At 42.6% G+C, this 21,566-nt stretch overlaps 1 protein-coding gene across 2 annotated transcripts in view; it reads right to left on the bottom strand.

The window, feature by feature from the left end:
- LOC105030759 (leucine-rich repeat-containing G-protein coupled receptor 6) overlaps positions 1 to 15,512 on the bottom strand; it is a 61,102-nt gene extending 45,590 nt beyond the window's left edge. For both annotated transcript variants that reach the window (XM_013136191.4, XM_034295733.1), the window contains exon 1: positions 15,062 to 15,512. In XM_013136191.4, the coding sequence (XP_012991645.4) occupies positions 15,062 to 15,282 (221 nt within the window). In that variant the 5' untranslated portion in view covers positions 15,283 to 15,512. The remainder of the gene's footprint in view (positions 1 to 15,061) is intronic.
- Positions 15,513 to 21,566: the final 6,054 nt, after the last annotated feature.

The following is a 21,566-nucleotide window of genomic DNA, read 5'->3' as shown; positions in this document are numbered from 1 at the left end:
GACATTTGTATCCAAATAATGAATAGAAACACATACATTACATTTAGCTGTGTGGCTGAGGATATAGGAGATGAAAAGGAAAAGTTGAGAAGGATGGAAGAATTTAAAATATAATTATAGTTTAGAGGAATGGAGGGAGAGAGAAAGGACTGATAGGAGATGAATGGTTTAGAGGAGTAGATGGAGAGAGGGATGGATGGTTTAGAGGAATAGATGGAGAGAGGGATGGATGGTTTAGAGGAATAGATGGAGAGAGGGATGGATGGTTTAGAGGAATAGATGGAGAGAGGGATGGATGGTTTAGAGGAATAGATGGAGAGAGGGATGGATGGTTTAGAGGAGTAGATGGAGAGAGGGATGGATGGTTTAGAGGAATAGATGGAGAGAGGGATGGATGGTTTAGAGGAGTAGATGGAGAGAGGGATGGATGGTTTAGAGGAATAGATGGAGAGAGGGATGGATGGTTTAGAGGAGTAGATGGAGAAAGGGATGGATGGTTTAGAGGAATAGATGGAGAGAGGGATGGATGGTTTAGAGGAGTAGATGGAGAAAGGGATGGATGGTTTAGAGGAATAGATGGAGAGAGGGATGGATGGTTTAGAGGAATAGATGGAGAGAGGGATGGATGGAGAGAGGGATGGATGGTTTAGAGGAGTAGATGGAGAGAGGGATGGATGGTTTAGAGGAGTAGATGGAGAGAGGGATGGATGGTTTAGAGGAGTAGATGGAGAGAGGGATGGATGGTTTAGAGGAATAGATGGAGAGAGGGATGGATGGTTTAGAGGAATAGATGGAGAGAGGGATGGATGGAGAGAGGGATGGATGGTTTAGAGGAGTAGATGGAGAGAGGGATGGATGGTTTAGAGGAGTAGATGGAGAGAGGGATGGATGGTTTAGAGGAATAGATGGAGAGAGGGATGGATGGTTTAGAGGAGTAGATGGAGAAAGGGATGGATGGTTTAGAGGAATAGATGGAGAGAGGGATGGATGGTTTAGAGGAGTAGATGGAGAAAGGGATGGATGGTTTAGAGGAATAGATGGAGAGAGGGATGGATGGTTTAGAGGAGTAGATGGAGAGAGGGATGGATGGTTTAGAGGAGTAGATGGAGAGAGGGATGGATGGTTTAGAGGAGTAGATGGAGAGAGGGATGGATGGAGAGAGGGATGGATGGATGGTTTAGAGGAGTAGATGGAGAAAGGGATGGATGGTTTAGAGGAATAGATGGAGAGAGGGATGGATGGTTTAGAGGAGTAGATGGAGAGAGGGATGGATGGTTTAGAGGAGTAGATGGAGAGAGGGATGGATGGTTTAGAGGAGTAGATGGAGAGAGGGATGGATGGTTTAGAGGAGTAGATGGAGAGAGGGATGGATGGTTTAGAGGAGTAGATGGAGAGAGGGATGGATGGTTTAGAGGAATAGATGGAGAGAGGGATGGATGGTTTAGAGGAATAGATGGAGAGAGGGATGGATGGAGAGAGGGATGGATGGTTTAGAGGAGTAGATGGAGAGAGGGATGGATGGTTTAGAGGAGTAGATGGAGAGAGGGATGGATGGTTTAGAGGAGTAGATGGAGAAAGGGATGGATGGTTTAGAGGAGTAGATGGAGAGAGGGATGGATGGTTTAGAGGAGTAGATGGAGAGAGGGATGGGGATCTTTCCCCAATCTATCTTAGTTTGACAGATGTAATGCCTTTCACTGGTTCTCTCATTCTCTCTTTTCCAGATATTTCCACCCTTATAATAACTCAATTTCTCTTTTTTCTCTCTCTGGTGTTTTACAGTGTTCAGGCATATAGCCCAGACACTCCATTTCTCTTTTAGACACTAGTCTGACGTGACATGGTGTCAGAGAAACCGCTTGTTGCTGCAGGTGTGGTACTCACACACACTCACGCATGCACGCACACAGACACACACACACATCGAACCGGTAACTTATGAACCTGTGCTTATGAAAACATTCATGTCCTAATTCCAGTCATTTAAGATGGTTGCTTTCATGAACAGAAACAAGAAAAAAACTAATAAAGAAGGTAAGAAAGAGGGTGTGACATCATCCTCTTCATCATCTTTCATGTTGTTATTCCTATGTTTGTGTGTGTCAGTGTTTGTGTGTGAGTGAGTGTGTGTGTGTGTGTGTCATCTAACATCTCTTCAGGTGATGAGTGATGGGCAGGCAGACATCTTTGCACATTCAGGCAGGCAGACAGACAACTTTGTACAGGCAAACATGAACAAAATGTAGGCTGGGATTTATTTCCATGAATCATAGCAATGTTTACACATTGCCTTTATTTTCAATATTCATACCGTGCTCACACACATCTAATCTAAAAGTAAAGGCTTACCTGTAAGTGGTGCAATATTTTTATACACTACCCACAAGTGCATTTGACCCTTGGAAAAGCGAGCCTTTGGATTATGTCTTTGACTCATGCAGTGTTTTACAAAAGATGTTGAGTTCCAGAGTTCCTGCATGGAGATGGGAGAACCTTCCAGAAGGACAACCATCTCTGCAGATCTCCACCAATCAGGCCTTTATAGAAGTGGCCAGATGGAAACCCCTCCTCAGTAAAATGCACATGACTGCCCAATTGGAGATTGCCAAAAGGCTCCTCTAGTCTGATGAAAGGACATTCTCTGGTCTGATGAAACGAAGATTAAACTCATTGACCTGAATGCCAAGCTTCAGGTCTGGATGAAACCAAGCACCGCTCATCACTTGGTCAATACTATCCCTACAGTGAAGCATGGTGGTGGTAGCAGCATAATGCTGTGGGGGTGTTTTTCAGTGGCTGGGACTAGGCGACCAGTCAGGATTGAGGGAAAGATGAAAATAGCAAATTATAGACAGATCCTTGATGAAAACCTGCTCCAGAGAGAGCAGGACTTCAGACTGGGGTGGAAGTTCAACTTCAAACAGGACAACAACTCAAAGCACACAGCCAAGACAAAGCAGGAGTGGCTTTGGGGACCATTGTCCTTGAGTGGCCCAACCAGAGCCTTGACCTGAACCTGATCAAACATCTTGGGGGAGACCTTAAAATAGCTCAGCGAAGATCCCTATCCAACTTGACAGAGCTTCAGAGGATCTGTAGAGAGGAATATGAGAAACTCCCCAAATACAGGTGTGCCAAGCTTGTAGCGTCAAACCCAAGAAGACTGGAATCAATGCCAAAGGTGCATCAATAATGTACTGAGTGAAGTGGTCTGAATGCTTATGTAAATGTGACATTTCTGTCTTCACAAACAAAAAATAGCGTAGATCGATACAGGAAAAATCTGTGTGCTCGGTTTTAGAATAAGTCATTTGTGGAAAAAGTGATGGTGTCTGAATATTTTCCCTAAGTAGTAAGGGTTAATCAGTAGTGGTGTTGGTTAGTTGGGAGAAGTAAGGGTTAGTTAATAGTAGTAAAGGTTAGTGTAAGTAGCAGTGTGGGTTAGTAGTGCAATGACCTAGATATTAGAAGTATTAGTTAGTTAAGGTTTGTAGTGCGTGAGAGTAAGTATGAATAACATGACTGATGTGTGTCTGTGTGTCTCTGTCTGTGTGTCTGTGTTTGTCTCTGTCTGTGTGTCTGTATGTGTCTGTGTTTGTCTGTGTCTCTGTGTGTCTGTCTCTGTGTGTCTCTGTGTTTGTCTGTGTCTGTGTGTCTGTGTTTGTCTGTGTCTCTGTGTCTGTGTGTCTGTGTTTGTCTCTGTGTTTGTTTCTGTGTCTCTGTGTCTGTGTGTCTCTGTGTGTCTCTGTCTGTGTGTCTGTGTGTCTGTGTTTGTCTGAGTGTCTGTGTGTCTGTGTTTGTCTGTGTGTCACATCAGCCCACAGGACAGAGACACAATGCCACTGCCTTCCTGCGTAGAGCATGTTTTCTCTCCTGTTTCACTCCAAACATCCTGGGCGAGGCATTGTTTCTTTGTTTCTGAATACACACTGTCTTTCTCTCATCCTCTTTGTCTTTCTTTTCATTAGAGAAGGAGGAGAGGCGTCCATCTGGTCACACTCTAGAGAGTGAGTATAGGGCCCCATCTGGTCACACTCTAGAGAGTGAATATAGGGCTCCATCTGGTCACACTCTAGAGAGTGAGTATAGGGCTCCATCTGGTCACACTCTAGAGAGTGAGTATAGGGCTCCATCTGGTCACATTCTAGAGAGTGAGTATAGGGCTCCATCTGGTCACACTCTAGAGAGTGAATAGAGGGCTCAATCTGGTCACACTAGAGAGTGAATAAAGAGCTCAATCTGGTCAAACTTTAGAGAGTGAATAGAGTGCTCCATCTGGTCACACTCCAGAGAGTGAGGAGAGGCCTTCACTTGATCACACTCCAGAGAGTGAATAGAGGGCTCCATCTGGTCACACTCCAGAGAGTGAATAGAGGGCTCCATCTTGTCACACTCCAGAGAGTGAGGAGAGGCCTCTACCTGGTCACACTCCAGAGAGTGAGGAGAGGCCTCTACCTTGTCACACTCCAGAGAGTGAACAAAAACATTATGAACCTATCTGGAATTTGTCTATTTAATTGTTTTCACACAGAACCATTCACACGTGTTTATTAAATTGTTCATAGCTTAACTACTATGCTGTATACATGTCTATTACACTGTACATTACTTAAATACTATACTGTAAGCATGTTTATTACTTTGTGCAAAGCTTAACTACTATGCTGTATACATGTATATTGAACCTGTATACATGTTTATTACACTTTACATAGCTTGATTACTACACTGTATACATGTTTATTACACTGTATATAGCTTATAACACTCAAAATGCCTTGTGTGTGCAAGGGTGTAGGAGTCGGGGGGCACGGAGGGGGTATTTACAAACAGGTTAAATTGTCCCCGTCAATAAGGATTTTTTGCGTAATACTTGTCATGTCCTCGTCATGAGCAAATATAACATTCTCATTCATTCCTTCATGACGAGCAGTTTGTGTAGGTTGGCTAAGTGGATTACTGTAGCTATACGTTTTGTTTTCACAGTAAGTACAATGTGTATGAATGTCAGTACATTATCAGAGTACATAGGATGTAGTTAGCAATCTATCTTTATTTTCAGGTTTTATCTAACTAACTTTACAGTAGCTCGCTTGCTAGATCACACTGAATAGTTTCTATGGCTGCGTGAACAATTGTTTGTGAATGATAAAGAACACTTTATCAATCTCTGTTTAAGTCTTCACCTTAAGGACTGCAGGTAGCTAGTTAAGTACTGTAATGGACGAACCACAACCAGTCAAAAATGGAGTGTAAGTAGTTATGGTTCTTGGTTACAATCTCCACACCACAGCTGGCTGTTGTTTTTCTTCAGTATCACATAGGTCCTAAAAGTGTGTTCAATTTTTTAAGAATTTGGTTGATGCCATTTATGATCATGGCAGGAAAATGACAGACATGAACAAACAGGCAAGGAGGGAGAGAGCGAAAGAGGCCACAAACCAACAGGTAAATCATTGGTAAGTGCCACGGCAAGATAGACTGTTGCTCTGTCATCATGTAAATCAATCAGAGACATTGAATACGATCTCTGACAAAAGGACACCATCTGAATTTATGCATGTACTCTATGTGTTTATGCAGGAGAAAGACTGTCATAACAATAACACTGGTCAGAAAGGCAGGCAGAGCGAGGAAGAGAGAGGCCACAAACCAACAGGTAAGATGTGAGAAGTATAATTTAAGGTGGCCTGTAGGAGCAGATTGGAAAACGTAATGCTTGACTAACATGCCTGACTGAGATGTTACCAACATCATTGTCATTATCATTTATCTGAAATGCCTTCCCAGCTGAAAAGTCCCACCATGCAAAAAAATAACACATGGATAGGACTAGTGCTAGTTAGGTCTACTGTATGTTAAAAAATCACACATGGTTAGGACTAGTGCTAGTTAGGTCTACTGTATGTTAAAAAATCACACATGGTTAGGACTAGTGCTAGTTAGGTCTACTGTATGTTAAAAAATCACACATGGTTAGGACTAGTGCTAGTTAGGTCTACTGTATGTTAAAAAATCACACATGGTTAGGACTAGTGCTAGTTAGGTCTACTGTATGTTAAAAAATCACACATGGTTAGGACTAGTGCTAGTTAGGTCTACTGTAGGTTAAAAAATCACACATGGTTAGGACTAGTGCTAGTTAGGTCTACTGTATGTTAAAAAATCACACATGGTTAGGACTAGTGCTAGTTAGGTCTACTGTATGTTAAAAAATCACACATGGTTAGGACTAGTGCTAGTTAGGTCTACTGTAGGTTAAAAAATCACACATGGTTAGGACTAGTGCTAGTTAGGTCTACTGTATGTTAAAAAATCACACATGGTTAGGACTAGTGCTAGTTAGGTCTACTGTATGTTAAAAAATCACACATGGTTAGGACTAGTGCTAGTTAGGTCTACTGTAGGTTAAAAAATCACACATGGTTAGGACTAGTGCTAGTTAGGTCTTCTGTATGTTAAAAAATCACTGCTTTCTTAAAGTCTAATTGATTGGATTATTCACCCACAAGGCATCGGTACATAAAGCATATTGAGTAGACAACATAGTTTGGGGTAACCATCTATTTGCTACACCCTTTCCAGACATAATGAGTATTGCGAGTCAGTGCTGTGGAAACAATTATCGCCCCCAGTATTTTAAACCAGACTCCCTCCGAGTGAAACTGTTCACTGGTCCTGTTCACACTTCAATAGTGCCGACGCCTTTTTATCCAGAGCATGTCAATATCTAACATAGTCATGGACAAAAAGAATCAAAACTAGAAGTGGAAAAACACATAGAACTACATATTAAATAGACATTTTGGTGAATTCATTGACCTTCACATAGTCAAATGTGTCCCCCCAATATCAAAGTCACTCTTACGCTCTTGTGTATATTTCCGATGTCAATGAAAATATTGAAAATAGAACTGAAATTGAGTTGAGAGACAGAGAACCAAAGAGGGAGAAAAATAGAGTAGAAGAGGGAGACTGAGTTGGGGAGAGAGAGATCAGGAGAAAGTGAGTGAGGGAGAAAGAGAGAGGGGGAATAAGAAGACAGAGAGGGAGACTGAGAGAAGAGGGAATAAGGAGACAGAGAGGGAGACTGAGAGAAGAGGGAATAAGGAGACAGAGAGGGAGACTGAGAGAAGAGGGAATAAGGAGACAGAGAGGGAGACTGAGAGAGGGGGGAGTGAGAGAAGGGGGAGTCAGAGAGGGGGGAGTGAGAGAAGAAAAAACGCATTGTAGGTTAATGATATTTAATTCCTCTCCAATCCCTGTGAGGAGCATCAAAGACACAGATAATACTGCTATTACAACTAATACAACTAGCATAGCCTGGCTTAGAGTGGGGAGACTGTTTGCACGCACATACACACACACACAGACAGAAAGACACACACACAGAGACACAGACACACACACACACATAGACACACACACACAGACACAGACAAACACACACACAGACACACACACACACACACACATAGACACACAAACAAACACACACACACACACACACACACAAACAGAACACACACACGCACATAGACATACAAATAGACACACACACACACAAACAGACAGACACACACACACACACAGACAGACACACAGACACGGATGAATGCAAAGACGCTCAAATGCAGGTACACACACAAAGGCTGACAGCATATACAACCAGCCACATTCAACCACACAAAGCTTTCTCTGTGCAGAGGAAAATGACACACACACATGCTCATACACACACACACCAACAAATTTATAAACAAACACACACTGATATTTTCCAGGAGAAACAGCTGGCTGAATCAGATGGACACTGAAGACCGCAAACTCACATTCAGGTGGACATATTAAAACAGTCTGGTGGACATAAAAACAGTCTGGTGGACATAAAAACAGTCTGGTGGACATAAAAACAGTCTGGTGGACATATTTAAACAGTCTGGTGGACATATTTAAACAGTCTGGTGGACATATTTAAACAGTCTGGTGGACATATAAAAACAGTCTGGTGGACATAAAAACAGTCTGGTGGACATAAAAACAGTCTGGTGGACATATTTAAACAGTCTGGTGGACATATTTAAACAGTCTGGTGGACATATTTAAACAGTCTGGTGGACATATAAAAACAGTCTGGTGGACATATTAAAACAGTCTGGTGGACATATTAAAGCAGTCTGGTGGACATATTAAAACAGTCATATAGACATATTAAAACAGTCTGATAGACATAAAAACAGTCTGGAGGACATATTAAAACAGTCACATGGACATATTAAAACAGTCTGGTGGACATATTAAAACAGTCATATAGACATATTAAAACAGTCTGATAGACATAAAAACAGTCTGGTGGACATATTAAAACAGTCACATGGGCATTAAAAAAGTCGGAAGGCCATAGTAAAACAGTCAGATGGACATTGAAACTGCCAGGTGGACATATTTAAACAGTCTGGTGGACATATTAAAACAGTCACATGGACACATTTAAGCAGTCAGGTGGAAATAATAAAACAGTCTAGTGGACATATTAAAACAGTCTGGTGGACATATTTAAACAGTCTGGTGGACATAGTAAAGCAGTCTGGTGGACATAGTAAAGCAGTCTGGTGGACATAGTAAAGCAGTCTGGTGGACATATTAAAACAGTCTGATAGACATAAAAACAGTCTGGTGGACATATTAAAACAGTCACATGGGCATTAAAAAAGTCGGAAGGACATAGTAAAACAGTCAGATGGACATTGAAACTGCCAGGTGGACATATTTAAACAGTCTAGTGGACATATTAAAACAGTCACATGGACACATTTAAGCAGTCAGGTGGAAATAATAAAACAGTCTAGTGGACATATTAAAACAGTCTGGTGGACATAGTAAAGCAGTCTGTTGGACATAGTAAAGCAGTCTGGTGGACATAGTAAAGCAGTCTGGTGGACATAGTAAAGCAGTCTGGTGGACATAGTAAAGCAGTCTGTTGGACATAGTAAAGCAGTCTGGTGGACATAGTAAAGCAGTCTGGTGGACATAGTAAAGCAGTCTAGTGGACATAGTAAAGCAGTCAGGTGAATATTAGTGACTATCTGAGTCAAATCTTTTTTGAAGGTATCCTATAGCTATCCCTCAATCCATCACTAAAAGGAACATCAATAACTGTAGTGAATAAGCCTGGATTGATTCTTTTTAGCTTCTGTAATGCTATTGATGAAAAGCAAAAACATTACAAAACTGTTTCAGATTTTTGAGCGAAAAGTAGATCCAGCCCAGGGTTCACTTCTATCCGAGTTTATACAAAAAAAAATGCTGGATCGGTTAAAGCTAGATGTTTATTGTACTATTTTGCATGTGTTAGCACTCCAAAAAACTATAAAACGACACATCACATCTGAACCCCCATACACAAAATAACATGCATAAATGCACACACACGTTAACACACCCACACACATACAGCCCTGGGCAGGTCCTTCTCTCTAATCTGATATCAAAGCCTGAATTGTTCAAAGCACTTCACATACATACACACATTGCCTTGTTGCTTAAGGTGATGATTATCTTCATAAACCTTACAGAGAGAAAATCTACTACCTGATGTTGTTCTCATCCAAGTCACCTTCATTTAAGGTATGTCTATTCATCTAAATCTAGAGGTGTCACTGTCATTTAAGGTATGTCTATTCATCTAAATCTAGAGGTGTCACTGTCATTTAAGGTATGTCTAAGAATCTCAGTCTAGAGGTGTCACTGTCATTAAAGGTATGTCTATTCATCTAAATCAAGAGGTGTCACTGTCATTTAAGGTATGTCTATTCATCTAAATCTAGAGGTGTCACTGTCATTTAAGGTATGTCTATTCATCTAAATCTAGAGGTGTCACTGTCATTTAAGGTATGTCTAAGAATCTCAGTCTAGAGATGTCACTGTCATTAAAGGTATGTCTATTCATCTAAATCAAGAGGTGTCACTGTCATTTAAGGTATGTCTATTCATCTAAATCTAGAGGTGTCACTGTCATTTAAGGTATGTCTATTCATCTAAATCTAGAGGTGTCACTGTCATTTAAGGTATGTCTATTCATCTAAATCTAGAGGTGTCACTGTCATTTAAGGTATGTCTAAGAATCTCAGTCTAGAGGTGTCAATGAAAGGGATCTAACCTGACAATGAAAGGGATCTAACCTGACAATGAAAGGGATCTAACCTGACAATGAAAGGGATCTAACCTGACAATGAAAGGAATCTAACCTGACAATGAAAGGGATCTAACCTGACAATGAAAGGAATCTAACCTGACAATGAATGGAATCTAAACAGACAATGAAAGGGATCTAACCTGACAATGAAAGGGATCTAACCTGACAATGAAAGGGATCTAACATGACAATGAAAGGGATCTAACTTGATAATGAAAGGGATCTAATGATGTAAAACAGAGGCTAAATATGGTACCATCAAACAGCATTATATGGTCTTGGATTTACCGCAACATTGCTTAAAGGATAATATTTAGAAGAAACAATGCTGCCAGTTTCATCATATCATTAAATGTACTTTGACAGATGTCAATGTTGTCATTGATATGTCAAACATATGTAACAATGCTAACGTTAGCTAGCTAAAATTTGGTGGACATAATTTAAAATACATTTGGTTATATTAAAATGTATTTTCAAGCTTTAGTAATGCCCTTTAGAACAAATGGTCATCACCTCTAATTGAGAGTGCATTGAATAGAATGCTCAGTTGGTCCCAAAATCCACAAATACTGTATAAACAGTACACACAGACAGATTAAGCCTTGTCTAGGCTTAATCTGTATTGAGGCTTATTCTGTGATGAGGCTCAACCTGTGTTTGCATAACCGGCCAATAATCTACAAACATTTGTTTTTCCAAGAAAATCCTGTCAACTCCATAAAGAAACAAGACAGACAGCAGCAGCGTGGCGAGAGGAGAAAGAGGAGAGACAGGAGAGGATAGAGAGGAGGCTGAAAGAGGAGAGACAGGAGAGGATAGAGAGGAGGCTGAAAGAGGAGAAAGAGGAGAGACGGGAGAGGAGAAAGAGGAGAGACGGGAGAGGATAGACAGGAGGCTGAAAGAGGAGAAAGAGGAGAGACAGGAAAGGATAGAGAGGAGGCTGAAAGAGGAGAATGAGGAGAAACGGGAGAGGATAGAGAGGAGGCTGAAAGAGGAGAAAGAGGAGAAACGGGAGAGGATAGAGAGGAGGCTGAAAGAGGAGAGACGGGAGAGGATAGAGAGGAGGCTGAAAGAGGAGAGACGGGAGAGGATAGAGAGGAGGCTGAAAGAGGAGAAAGAGGAGAGACGGGAGAGGAGAAAGAGGAGAGACGGGAGAGGATATAGAGGAGGCTGAAAGAGAAGTGAGTGGAGAGAGAGGAGAAGTTAAGACAAGAGAGGGTGAGAAAGTATGAGAGGGAGAAATAAGATAAATTAAAGTGGTGAGAAGAAATTGAGTGAAAGACTGATGGTAGGATTTCTTAGATGTTGATATTTTGAAATGCAGAGCCCTCAGAAAGTATTCAGACATTGAACATAGACAGCTCTGCGAAGCGCCGCAAAAAAAGGGTCTTTGGGTAACTACAGTGCCTTGCGAAAGTATTCGTCCCCCTTGAACTTTTCAACCTTTTGCCACATTTCAGGCTTCAAACATAAAGATATAAAACTGTCATTTTTTGTGAAGAATCAACAACAAGTGGGACGAAATTTATTGGATATTTCAAACCTTTTTAACAAATAAAAAACTGAAAAATTGGGCATGCAATATTATTCAGCCCCCTTAAGTTAATACTTTGTAGCACCACCTTTTGCTGCGATTACAGCTGTAAGTTGCTTGGGGTATGTCTCTATCAGTTTTGCACATCGAGAGACTGAAATCTTTGCCCATTCCTCCTTGCGAAACAGCTTGAGCTCAGTGAGGTTGAATGGAGAGCGTTTGTGAACAGCAGTTTTCAGTTCTTTCCACAGATTCTCGATTGGATTCAGGTCTGGACTTTGACTTGGCCATTCTAACACCTGGATATGTTTATTTGTGAACCATTCCATTGTAGATTTTGCTTTATGTTTTGGATCATTGTCTTGTTGGAAGACAAATCTCCATCCCAGTCTCAGGTCTTTTGCAGACTCCATCAGGTTTTCTTCTAGAATGGTCCTGTATTTGGCTCCATCCATCTTCCCATCAATTTTAACCATCTTCCTTGTCCCTGCTGAAGAAAAGCAGGCCCAAACCATGATGCTGCCACCACCATGTTTGAGAGTGGAGGATGGTGTGTTCAGGGTGATGAGCTGTGTTGCTTTTACGCCAAACATAACGTTTTGCATTGTTGCCAAAAAGTTCGATTTTGGTTTCATCTGACCAGAGCACCTTCTTCCACATGTTTGGTGTGTCTTGGGAAATCTTTTTGTATCCAAATCCGGCTTTAAACTTCTCGACAACAGTATCTCGGACCTGCCTGGTGTGTTCCCTGTTCTTCATGATGCTCTCTGCGCTTTAAACGGACCTCTGAGACTATCACAGAGCAGGTACATTTATACGGAGATTTGATTACACACAGGTGGATTTTATTTATCATCATTAGTCATTTAGGTCAACATTGGATCATTCAGAGATCCCCACTGAACTTCTGGAGAGAGTTTGCTGCACTGAAAGTAAAGGGGCTGAATAATTTTGCACCCAATTTTTTTATTTGTTAAAAAGGTTTGAAATATCCAATAAATTTCGTTCCACTTCATAATTGTGTCCCACTTGTTGTTGATTCTTCACAAAAAATTACAGTTTTATATCTTTATGTTTGAGGCCTGAAATGTGGCAAAAGGTCGAAAAGTTCAAGGGGGCCAGAAACCTATGGGGCAGTATGGGGTACTACCGGGTGATGGGGGCAGTATGAGTTACTACCGGGTGGTGGGGGCAGTATGAGTTACTACCGGGTGGTGGGGGCAGTATGAGGTACTACCGGTGGTGGGGGCAGTATGAGTTACTACCGGGTGGTGGGGGCAGTATGAGGTACTACCGGTGGTGGGGGCAGTATGAGGTACTACCGGGTGGTGGGGGCAGTATGAGGTACTACCGGGTGGTGGGGGCAGTATGGGGTACTACCGGGTGATGGGGGCAGTATGGGGTACTACCGGTGGTGGGGGCAGTATGGGGTACTACCGGTGGTGGGGGCAGTATGGGGTACTACCGTGTGGTGGGGGCAGTATGGGGTACTACCGGGTGGTGGGGCAGTATGGGGTACTACCGGTGGTGGGGGCAGTATGGGGTACTACCGGTGGTGGGGGCAGTATGGGGTACTACCGGGTGGTGGGGGCAGTATGGGGTACTACCGGGTGGTGGGGCAGTATGGGGTACTACCGGGTGGTGTAGGGGTGCTTTGGTTGTGGTGATCAGGGAGAACAGGGAAAAAGGGATTGAAGAAGGAAGGCTATCACATTTTGTAACACCATGCCGTACCCTGTGGAGGGCTCATGGTTGGAGTCAATTTCCTCCTACAACAGGAAAATGACCCAAAGCACAGATCCAAACTATGCAAGAACTATTTAGGAGCAGTCAGCTGGTATTATGTCTATAATGGAGTGACCAGCACAGTCACCAGGAGATCAAGCAGTCAGCTGGTATTTTGTCTATAATGGAGTAACCACCACAGTCACCAGATCTCAACCCTATTGAGATATTGTAGGAGCAGGATGACATGGAAAAATATGTTGAGATGTAGAGATGTGTGTGTAGAAAAGTAGATGCTCTATTGCATATTTCACTTGTAATATACCAACCTGGTCTCAGGAGACTACGTAGACTATTTTACATAAAAATCTTTAACAGCCAAATACGTATGATATATTACATTAGGTAAAGTAACGTTAGAGTAATAATCAAGAAAGAAAAGGACCTTCCGTTCTGCAGATGGGTGCACAACCCACTGCCCCAAAGTGGAACTTGCTGTTTGAGGAGACAAGTAGTGGTGTTACAACATCAATATGTTACAAGTGAACATATTGTAACATATTGTAACATTGTATTTCTAACCTTAACCATAATCTTAACCCCAGTGCTGTGATACCTAACCATAACCATAACCATTAAACCCAGTGCTGTGATACCTAACCATAACCATAACCATTAAACCCAGTGCTGTGATACCTAACCTTAACCATAACCATTAACCCCAGTGCTGTGATACCTAACATTAACCATAACCCTTAACCCCAGTGCTGTGATACCTAACCTTAACCATAACCATTAAACCCAGTGCTGTGATACCTAACCTTAACCATAACCATTAACCCCAGTGCTGTGATACCTAACATTAACCATAACCCTTAACCCCAGTGCTGTGATACCTAACCATAACCATAACCATTAAACCCAGTGCTGTGATACCTAACCTTAACCATAACCATTAACCCCAGTGCTGTGATACCTAACATTAACCATAACCCTTAACCCCAGTGCTGTGATACCTAACCATAACCATTAACCCCAGTGCTGTGATACCTAACCATAACATACATATAATGAATACTACTACATTTCTGCCCTCCTCTATATTCTGGTTGGATGCTAACCGCATTTTGTTGTACTCGTACTTGTACTTGTTCAGTGACAATAAAGTTGAATCTAATCGAATCTAATATGTAGAATAGATACTCTATGTAGAGATGTGTAGATGTGTAGATATGTAGAGAAATATATACTCTATGTAGAGATGTGTAGATATGTAAAGAAATAGATACTCTATGTAGAGATGTGTATATGTCTAGATATGTAGAGAAGTAGATACTCAATGAAGAGGTGTTTAGATGTGTAGATATGTAGAGAAATAGATACTCTATGTAGAGGTGTTTAGATGTGTAGATATGTAGAGACATAGATACTCTATATAGAGGTGTTTAGATGTGTAGATATGTAGAGACATAGATACTCTATGTAGAGGTGTTTAGATGTGTAGATATGTAGAGAAATAGATACTCTATGTAGAGGTGTTTAGATGTGTAGATATGTAGAGAAATAGATACTCTATGTAGAGGTGTGTAGATGTGTGTACTTACAGGTAGGTGGTTTGGGTGCTGATGTTATCAGGGACCACTGTCAGTCCAAGTTCTGAACAGTCCACCAGAATAAAGATACCATCCTCCTCACACTGGCACTGTAAAGGACATGGTTCTGGACCCAAGGATACCTTATGTTCCCCGTACCCCCACACACCACGCCCGTACCCCCACACACACCCACCCCAGGACAGCACCATCAATACCCACGTAATGTCCATGTCTCTCTCTCCTTTTATCAATTCCCTTTCTCTCTGTCCTTTTTCTCTCTCTCCTTTCTTTCTCTCTCCTTTCTTTCTCTCTGTCCTTTCTCTCCTTTCTGTCAGCCTCTTTGTTCCAGTGTGACCCAGTAAACAGTTGAATTGGAGTTTAGAGACTTGCCTTCTCTTTCTCCTCAGTGTCAATCTGATCTGCCTCTTCTGTCTTTCTATATTTCTCGCTCCTGTCTGTCTCTGTCTCTCTCTCTCCTTTGAAACATGTACCTATTGTAGACGAAGCGCTTGAATTTGGAATGGGTTGTCTTGATTGGCTTAAAGTTTTGGGGAAGGGCAAAACGTATTTGATGGGGAGGAGTTTAGGTGAAGCTCAGGAGGGAGAAGCAGAGGACGAGGGAGAGGAGAGAAAGGAATGGGAGGAGGAGGGTCAGAAAGGAGCTGTGGATTTGAATGAAGAACAGAGAGACAGAGGGAGAGAGAGAGAGGAGAAGGGGAAAATAATAAGTACAGAAAGGTACAGGTATGAACCACCTGTTCAGACTCTTCACACCCAAACACTCCACCAACAGACCCACTGACTTATACCTGGGTGATGTTCACATAGCCTCAGGTGGATGTAGAGGGAGTCTCAGGTAACAGCTTGTCTTTGTGTTGTCAGGCGACCGCTGCTTGGACAGGGAGTGGAGAAAAGGGGAGGGAGGGGTGAGGAGGGGGAGGTGTTCCTTTGATCTAGTGTGTTTGATCAAGGTGTGTGTGGGTGTGTGTGTGTGGTGTATGTGTGTGTGTGAGCATGCATGTAGTTCTTATACTGACGCTGGTTCTGGAATCCAACCCCTGAAGCTGTGTGTGTGTGTGTTAGGTCTTACTGAACGAATGGGGACCAAATGTCCCAATGAGTATAGTAAAACCAGAAAAAATTGACCCCATTAGGACCTTTTGCCGGTCCCCGTGAGGCAAAAGTCAATTTCCGGCTCAGGGTTTAGGTTTAGGGTCAAACTTACAATTGATTTTATAGTTAGAATTGGGGTTTCTTTAAGGTCCAGGCGTTGTTGGTTAAGTTTAGGGTTAAGGTTAGGCATTACATCTAGGTAAAGTTTAGGCATAAATGTTACTTTATTGAGGTTAAGGTTAGGGTTAGGTTTAGGGTTAGATTAGGGTTAGGTTAGGGTTAGGGTTAGGGTAAGGGTTAGGGTTAGGGTTAGGGTTAAGTTTAGGGCAAGGGAGCATGCAATTTCTATTTTCTGGTCCCCATGAGGGTAGTGGAGGTCAGTAGAACCTTCATCCTGACCTCAACACAGTGGATGACAGCAGAACCTTCACCCTGACCTCAACACAGTGGATGACAGCAGAACCTTCACCCTGACCTCAACACAGTGGATGACAGCAGAACCTTCACCCTGACCTCAACACAGTGGATGACAGCAGAACCTTCACCCTGACCTCAACACAGTGGATGACAGCAGAACCTTCACCCTGACCTCAACACAGTGGATGACAGCAGAACCTTCACCCTGACCTCAACACAGTGGATGACAGCAGAACCTTCACCCTGACCTCAACACAGTGGATGACAGCAGCATTCCCTAACAGAGTGAGAAGGGTTTTCCGTGACCATATACTGAGTCTGAGAGCATGGCTTTGATGATAAAATAGGGGCCACTATAGACAGACTTGGCTCAAGAGAGAAGACAGACTGTGAAATCAGACTGTGAAATGGAAATGGAGCTGCAATTCTTAATATTGTGCTAGCATTAAAGACACATTTCCCACAATACATACATACAGACCAAAATCCTTTTTTTACATTATTAAAGATTGATAAACTCACATATATGTTAGATGAACTACTGCAATGTGTGTTTACTGCAGCAATAATTCATAAAGCCCATTTTAAATGTGGACAGATCAAAAGAAAGACACACTGACACACACACACACTGCTGAATAGAAGCTGAGTAGATGGATGGATGGATAGATGGATGGAGGAGACAGCGAAAGGAAAAGAGGACACAGGATAAAGGGAGGGGGACCTCCCAGTGTATTGATGTATGAAAGAAAGAGAGTGAGAGAAATACAGTGAGGGAGAGAGAGAGGGGGGATTGAGAAAAGGGGAGGGAGGCAGGGAGGGAGAATGTGCAAGCAGTCGTGTGTGAATGAGTTGTTGTGAGGCTCTAACAAAGAGCCCTCAGACACAGAAAGAAAATGGTATTTTAATTAATTAATGGAACTCCATTCATTCAGCCCACAGAGAAAGATAGAGGGGGAGGGAGGGAGGGAGGGAGGGAGGGAGGGAGGGAGGGAGGGAGGGAGGGAGGGAGGGAGGGAGGGAGGGCGGTCGGGAGGGAGGGAGGGAGGGAGGGAAGGAGGGAGGGAAGGAGGGGAGGGATGGAGGGCACTGACACAGGTTTGGTTATTTTGGCTGTTCACCAAAATATATTGAAGTTTCAGTTAAATAATGAATACGGGCTTCAAGTCCAGTCTCTCAGCTTTAAATTGAGGTTATTCACATCCAAATTGGAGGAAGGGTTTAGGAATTCTAAATCTTTAATATGTAGCTCCCTCTTTTACAATTGACTCAAAAGCTGTTTCATGGACAGGTGTGGGCTATTCCTTCATTATTTCTTCATCAATTAAGCAGGTAAAAGTTCTGGAGTTGATTCCAGGTGCGGCATTTGCATTTAGAAGCTGTTGCTGTGAACCCACAACATGCAGTCAAATGAGCTCTCAATGCAAGTGAAACAGGCCATCCTTAGGCCGCAAAAAAAATTAGCAGAGAGATAGCAGGAACATTAGGAGTGGCCAAATCAACAGTTTGGTACATTCTGAGAAAAAAAGAACACACTGGTGAGCTCTGCAACACATAAAGGCCTGGACGTCCATGGAAGACAACAGTGGTGGATGATCATAGGATCCTTTATATGGTAAAGAAAAACCCCTTCACAGCATCCAACCAAGTGAAGAACACTCTCCAGGAGGTAGGCATATCATTATCCAAGTCGACCATAAAGAGAAGACTTCACAAGAGCAAATACAGAGGGTTCACCACAAGGTGCATACCATTCATAAGCCTCCAGAATAGAAAGGCCAGATTAAACTTTGCCAAAAAACATGTAAAAAAGCCAGCCCAGTTCTGGAACAGCAATCTTTGGATAGATGAAACTAAGAGCAACCTGTACCAGAATGATGGGAAGAAAAAAGTATGGAGAAGGCTTGGAATGGCTCATGATCTGAAGCATACCAAATCATCTGTAAAACACGGTGGAGGCAGTGTGATGGCATGGGCATGCATGGCTTCCAATGGTACCGGGTCACTAATGTTTATTGATGATGTGACAGAAGACAGAAGCAGCCAGATGAATTCTGAAGTGTATAGGGATATATTGTCTGCTCAGATGCAGCAAAATTCAGCAAAGTTGATTGGACGGTGCTTCTCTTTACAGATGGACAATGACCCAAAACATATCGTGAAAGCAGCCCAGGAGGCAAAGAAGTGGAATTTTCTCCAATGGCCGAGTCAATCACCTGATCTCAACTCGACCGAGCATGCATTTCACTTGCTGAAGACAAAACCCACTTGCAGAAAGACCCACGAATAAACAATAATTGAAGACAGCTACGGTAAAGGCCTGACAAAGCATCACAAAGGAGGAAACCCAGCGTTTGGTGATATCCTTGATGTCCGTGATGTCCATTGCCTGCAAAGGATTCTTGACAAAGTATTGAACATTTACATTGTATTTATGATTGTGTAAATTTGTCCAATTACATTTGTGCCCCTGAAATAAGGGGACTGTGGATGAAAATGGTTGCAATTCCTAAATGTTTCATACAATATTTATATCTTTTGAAATTCTGCACTTCAATTGCATCTCGGTTGTTTAATTTCAAATCCATTGTGGTGGCATACAAAGCCAAAATTATGAAAATTGTGTCAATGCCCATATATTTCCTAACTATATAATCATAGTAAATCATTTTAAATGTATATACAAACTGCTACCACTACAGAACTAGAAGTACAACAAAATTGGTAGTACCAAAAATATATACAAACTACTACCACTACATTACTAATACAACCAATTAGTAGTACCAATAATATATACAAACTACTACCACTACATTACTAATACAACCAATTAGTAGTACCAATAATATATACAAACTACTACCACTACATTACTAATACAACCAATTAGTAGTACCAATAATATATACAAACTACTACCACTACATTACTAATACAACAAATTAGAAGTACCAATAATATATACAAACTAATACCACTACATTACTAATACAACAAATTAGAAGTACCAATAATATAGGGGATTAGGTTGGAAGGTGCCAAATGGCAAACGTTTTAAACTCAGGGAAATTATCAGCTACCAAAATATTTTTCTGGTATAATATAATTCTGAAGAAAATCACTTTTGCCTGTGTTTGAACCGTTATAAGGTATTTTAACCTCTGACACCTGTAATGGACTGTATTGTACAACACTACAACCTGAGTTTGACCCCTGGCTGGTGTCAGGCTACACTACCATCTAGTGGTTACAGATGGAACTGCACTACAGGGCTGGGATTTGTTATCTATGGTATTTTCTAAGATTTAAAGGCCACATTGAAATTACGCCACGTCTGCAGACAAATGCTTGCATTTCTACCTCAGGTGATGTCGCTCCATGTCAAGGGTCAGCGTAGAGAAGGTGATGCACCCCATGTCAAGGGTCAGTGTAGAGGAGGTGATGTCACCCCATGTCAAGGGTCAGTGTAGAGGAGGTGATGTCACCCCATGTCAAGGGTCAGTGTAGAGGAGGTGATGTCACCCCATGTCAAGGGTCAGTGTAGAGGAGGTGATGTCACCCCATGTCAAGGGTCAACATAGAGGAGGTGATGCACCCCATGTCAAGGGTCAGCATAGAGGAGGTGATGCACCCCATGTCAAGGGTCAGCATAGAGGAGGTGATGCACCCCATGTCAAGGGTCGGCATAGAGGAGGTGATGCACCCCATGTCAAGGGTCGGTGTAGAGGAGGTGATGTCACCCCATGTGAAGGGTCAGTGTAGAGGAAGTGATGTCGCTCTGTGTCAAGGGTCAGTGTAGAGGAGGTGATGCACCCCAAGTCAAGGGTCAGCATAGAGGAGGTGATGCACCCCATGTCAAGGGTCAGCATAGATGAGGTGATGCACCCAAAGTCAAGGGTCAGTGTAGAGGAAGTGATGTCGCTCCGTGTCAAGGGTCAGTGTAGAGGAGGTGATGCACCCCAAGTCAAGGGTCAGCATAGAGGAGGTGATGCACCCCATGTCAAGGGTCAGCATAGATGAGGTGATGCACCCCATGTCAAGGGTCAGTGTAGAGGAAGTGATGTCGCTCCGTGTCAAGGGTCAGTGTAGAGGAGGTGATGCACCCCATGTCAAGGGTCAGTGTAGAGGAGGTGATGTCACCCCATGTGAAGGGTCAGTGTAGAGGAAGTGATGTCGCTCCGTGTCAAGGGTCAGTGTAGAGGAGGAGATGTCGCTCCGTGTCAAGGATCAGCATAGAGGAGGTGATGTCACACCATGTCAAGGGTCAGTGTAGAGGAAGTGATGTCACCCCATGTGAAGGGTCAGCGTAGAGGAGGTGATGTCGCTCTGTGTCAAGGGTCAGTATAGAGGAGGTGATGTCGCTCTGTGTCAAGGGTCAGTGTGGAGGAGGTGATGTCGCTCCGTGTCAAGGGTCAGTGTAGAGGAGGTGATGCACCCCATGTCAAGGGTCAGTGTAGAGGAGGTGATGCACCCCATGTCAAGGGTCAGTATAGAGGAGGTGATGTCGCTCTGTGTCAAGGGTCAGTGTGGAGGAGGTGATGTCGCTCCGTGTCAAGGGTCAGTGTAGAGGAGGTGATGTCGCTCCGTGTCAAGGGTCGGTGTAGAGGAGCTGATGTCGCTCCGTGTCAAGGGTCGGTGTAGAGAAGTTGCTGCACCCCATGTCAAGGATCAGTGTAGAGATACAGTGCGGAGAACAAATATTTGATACACTGCCGATTTTGCAGGTTTTCCTACTTACAAAGCATGTAGAGGTCTATAATTTTTATTATATGTACACTTCAACTGTGAGAGATGGAAAACCCAGAAAATCACATTGTATGATTTTTAAATAATTAATTTGCATTTTATTGCATGCCATAAGTATTTGATCACCTACCAACCAGTAAGAATCCCGGATCTCACAGACCTGTTAGTTTTTCTTTAAGAAGCCCTCCTGTTCTCCACTCATTACCTCTATAAACTGCACCTGTTTGAACTCGTT

This window comes from Esox lucius, chromosome 12 (assembly GCF_011004845.1).
Source record: "Esox lucius isolate fEsoLuc1 chromosome 12, fEsoLuc1.pri, whole genome shotgun sequence".
NCBI lineage: Eukaryota > Metazoa > Chordata > Actinopteri > Esociformes > Esocidae > Esox > Esox lucius.
Note: the sequence above shows the minus strand (reverse complement) of the source record. Positions and strands in the feature narration are given on the sequence as shown.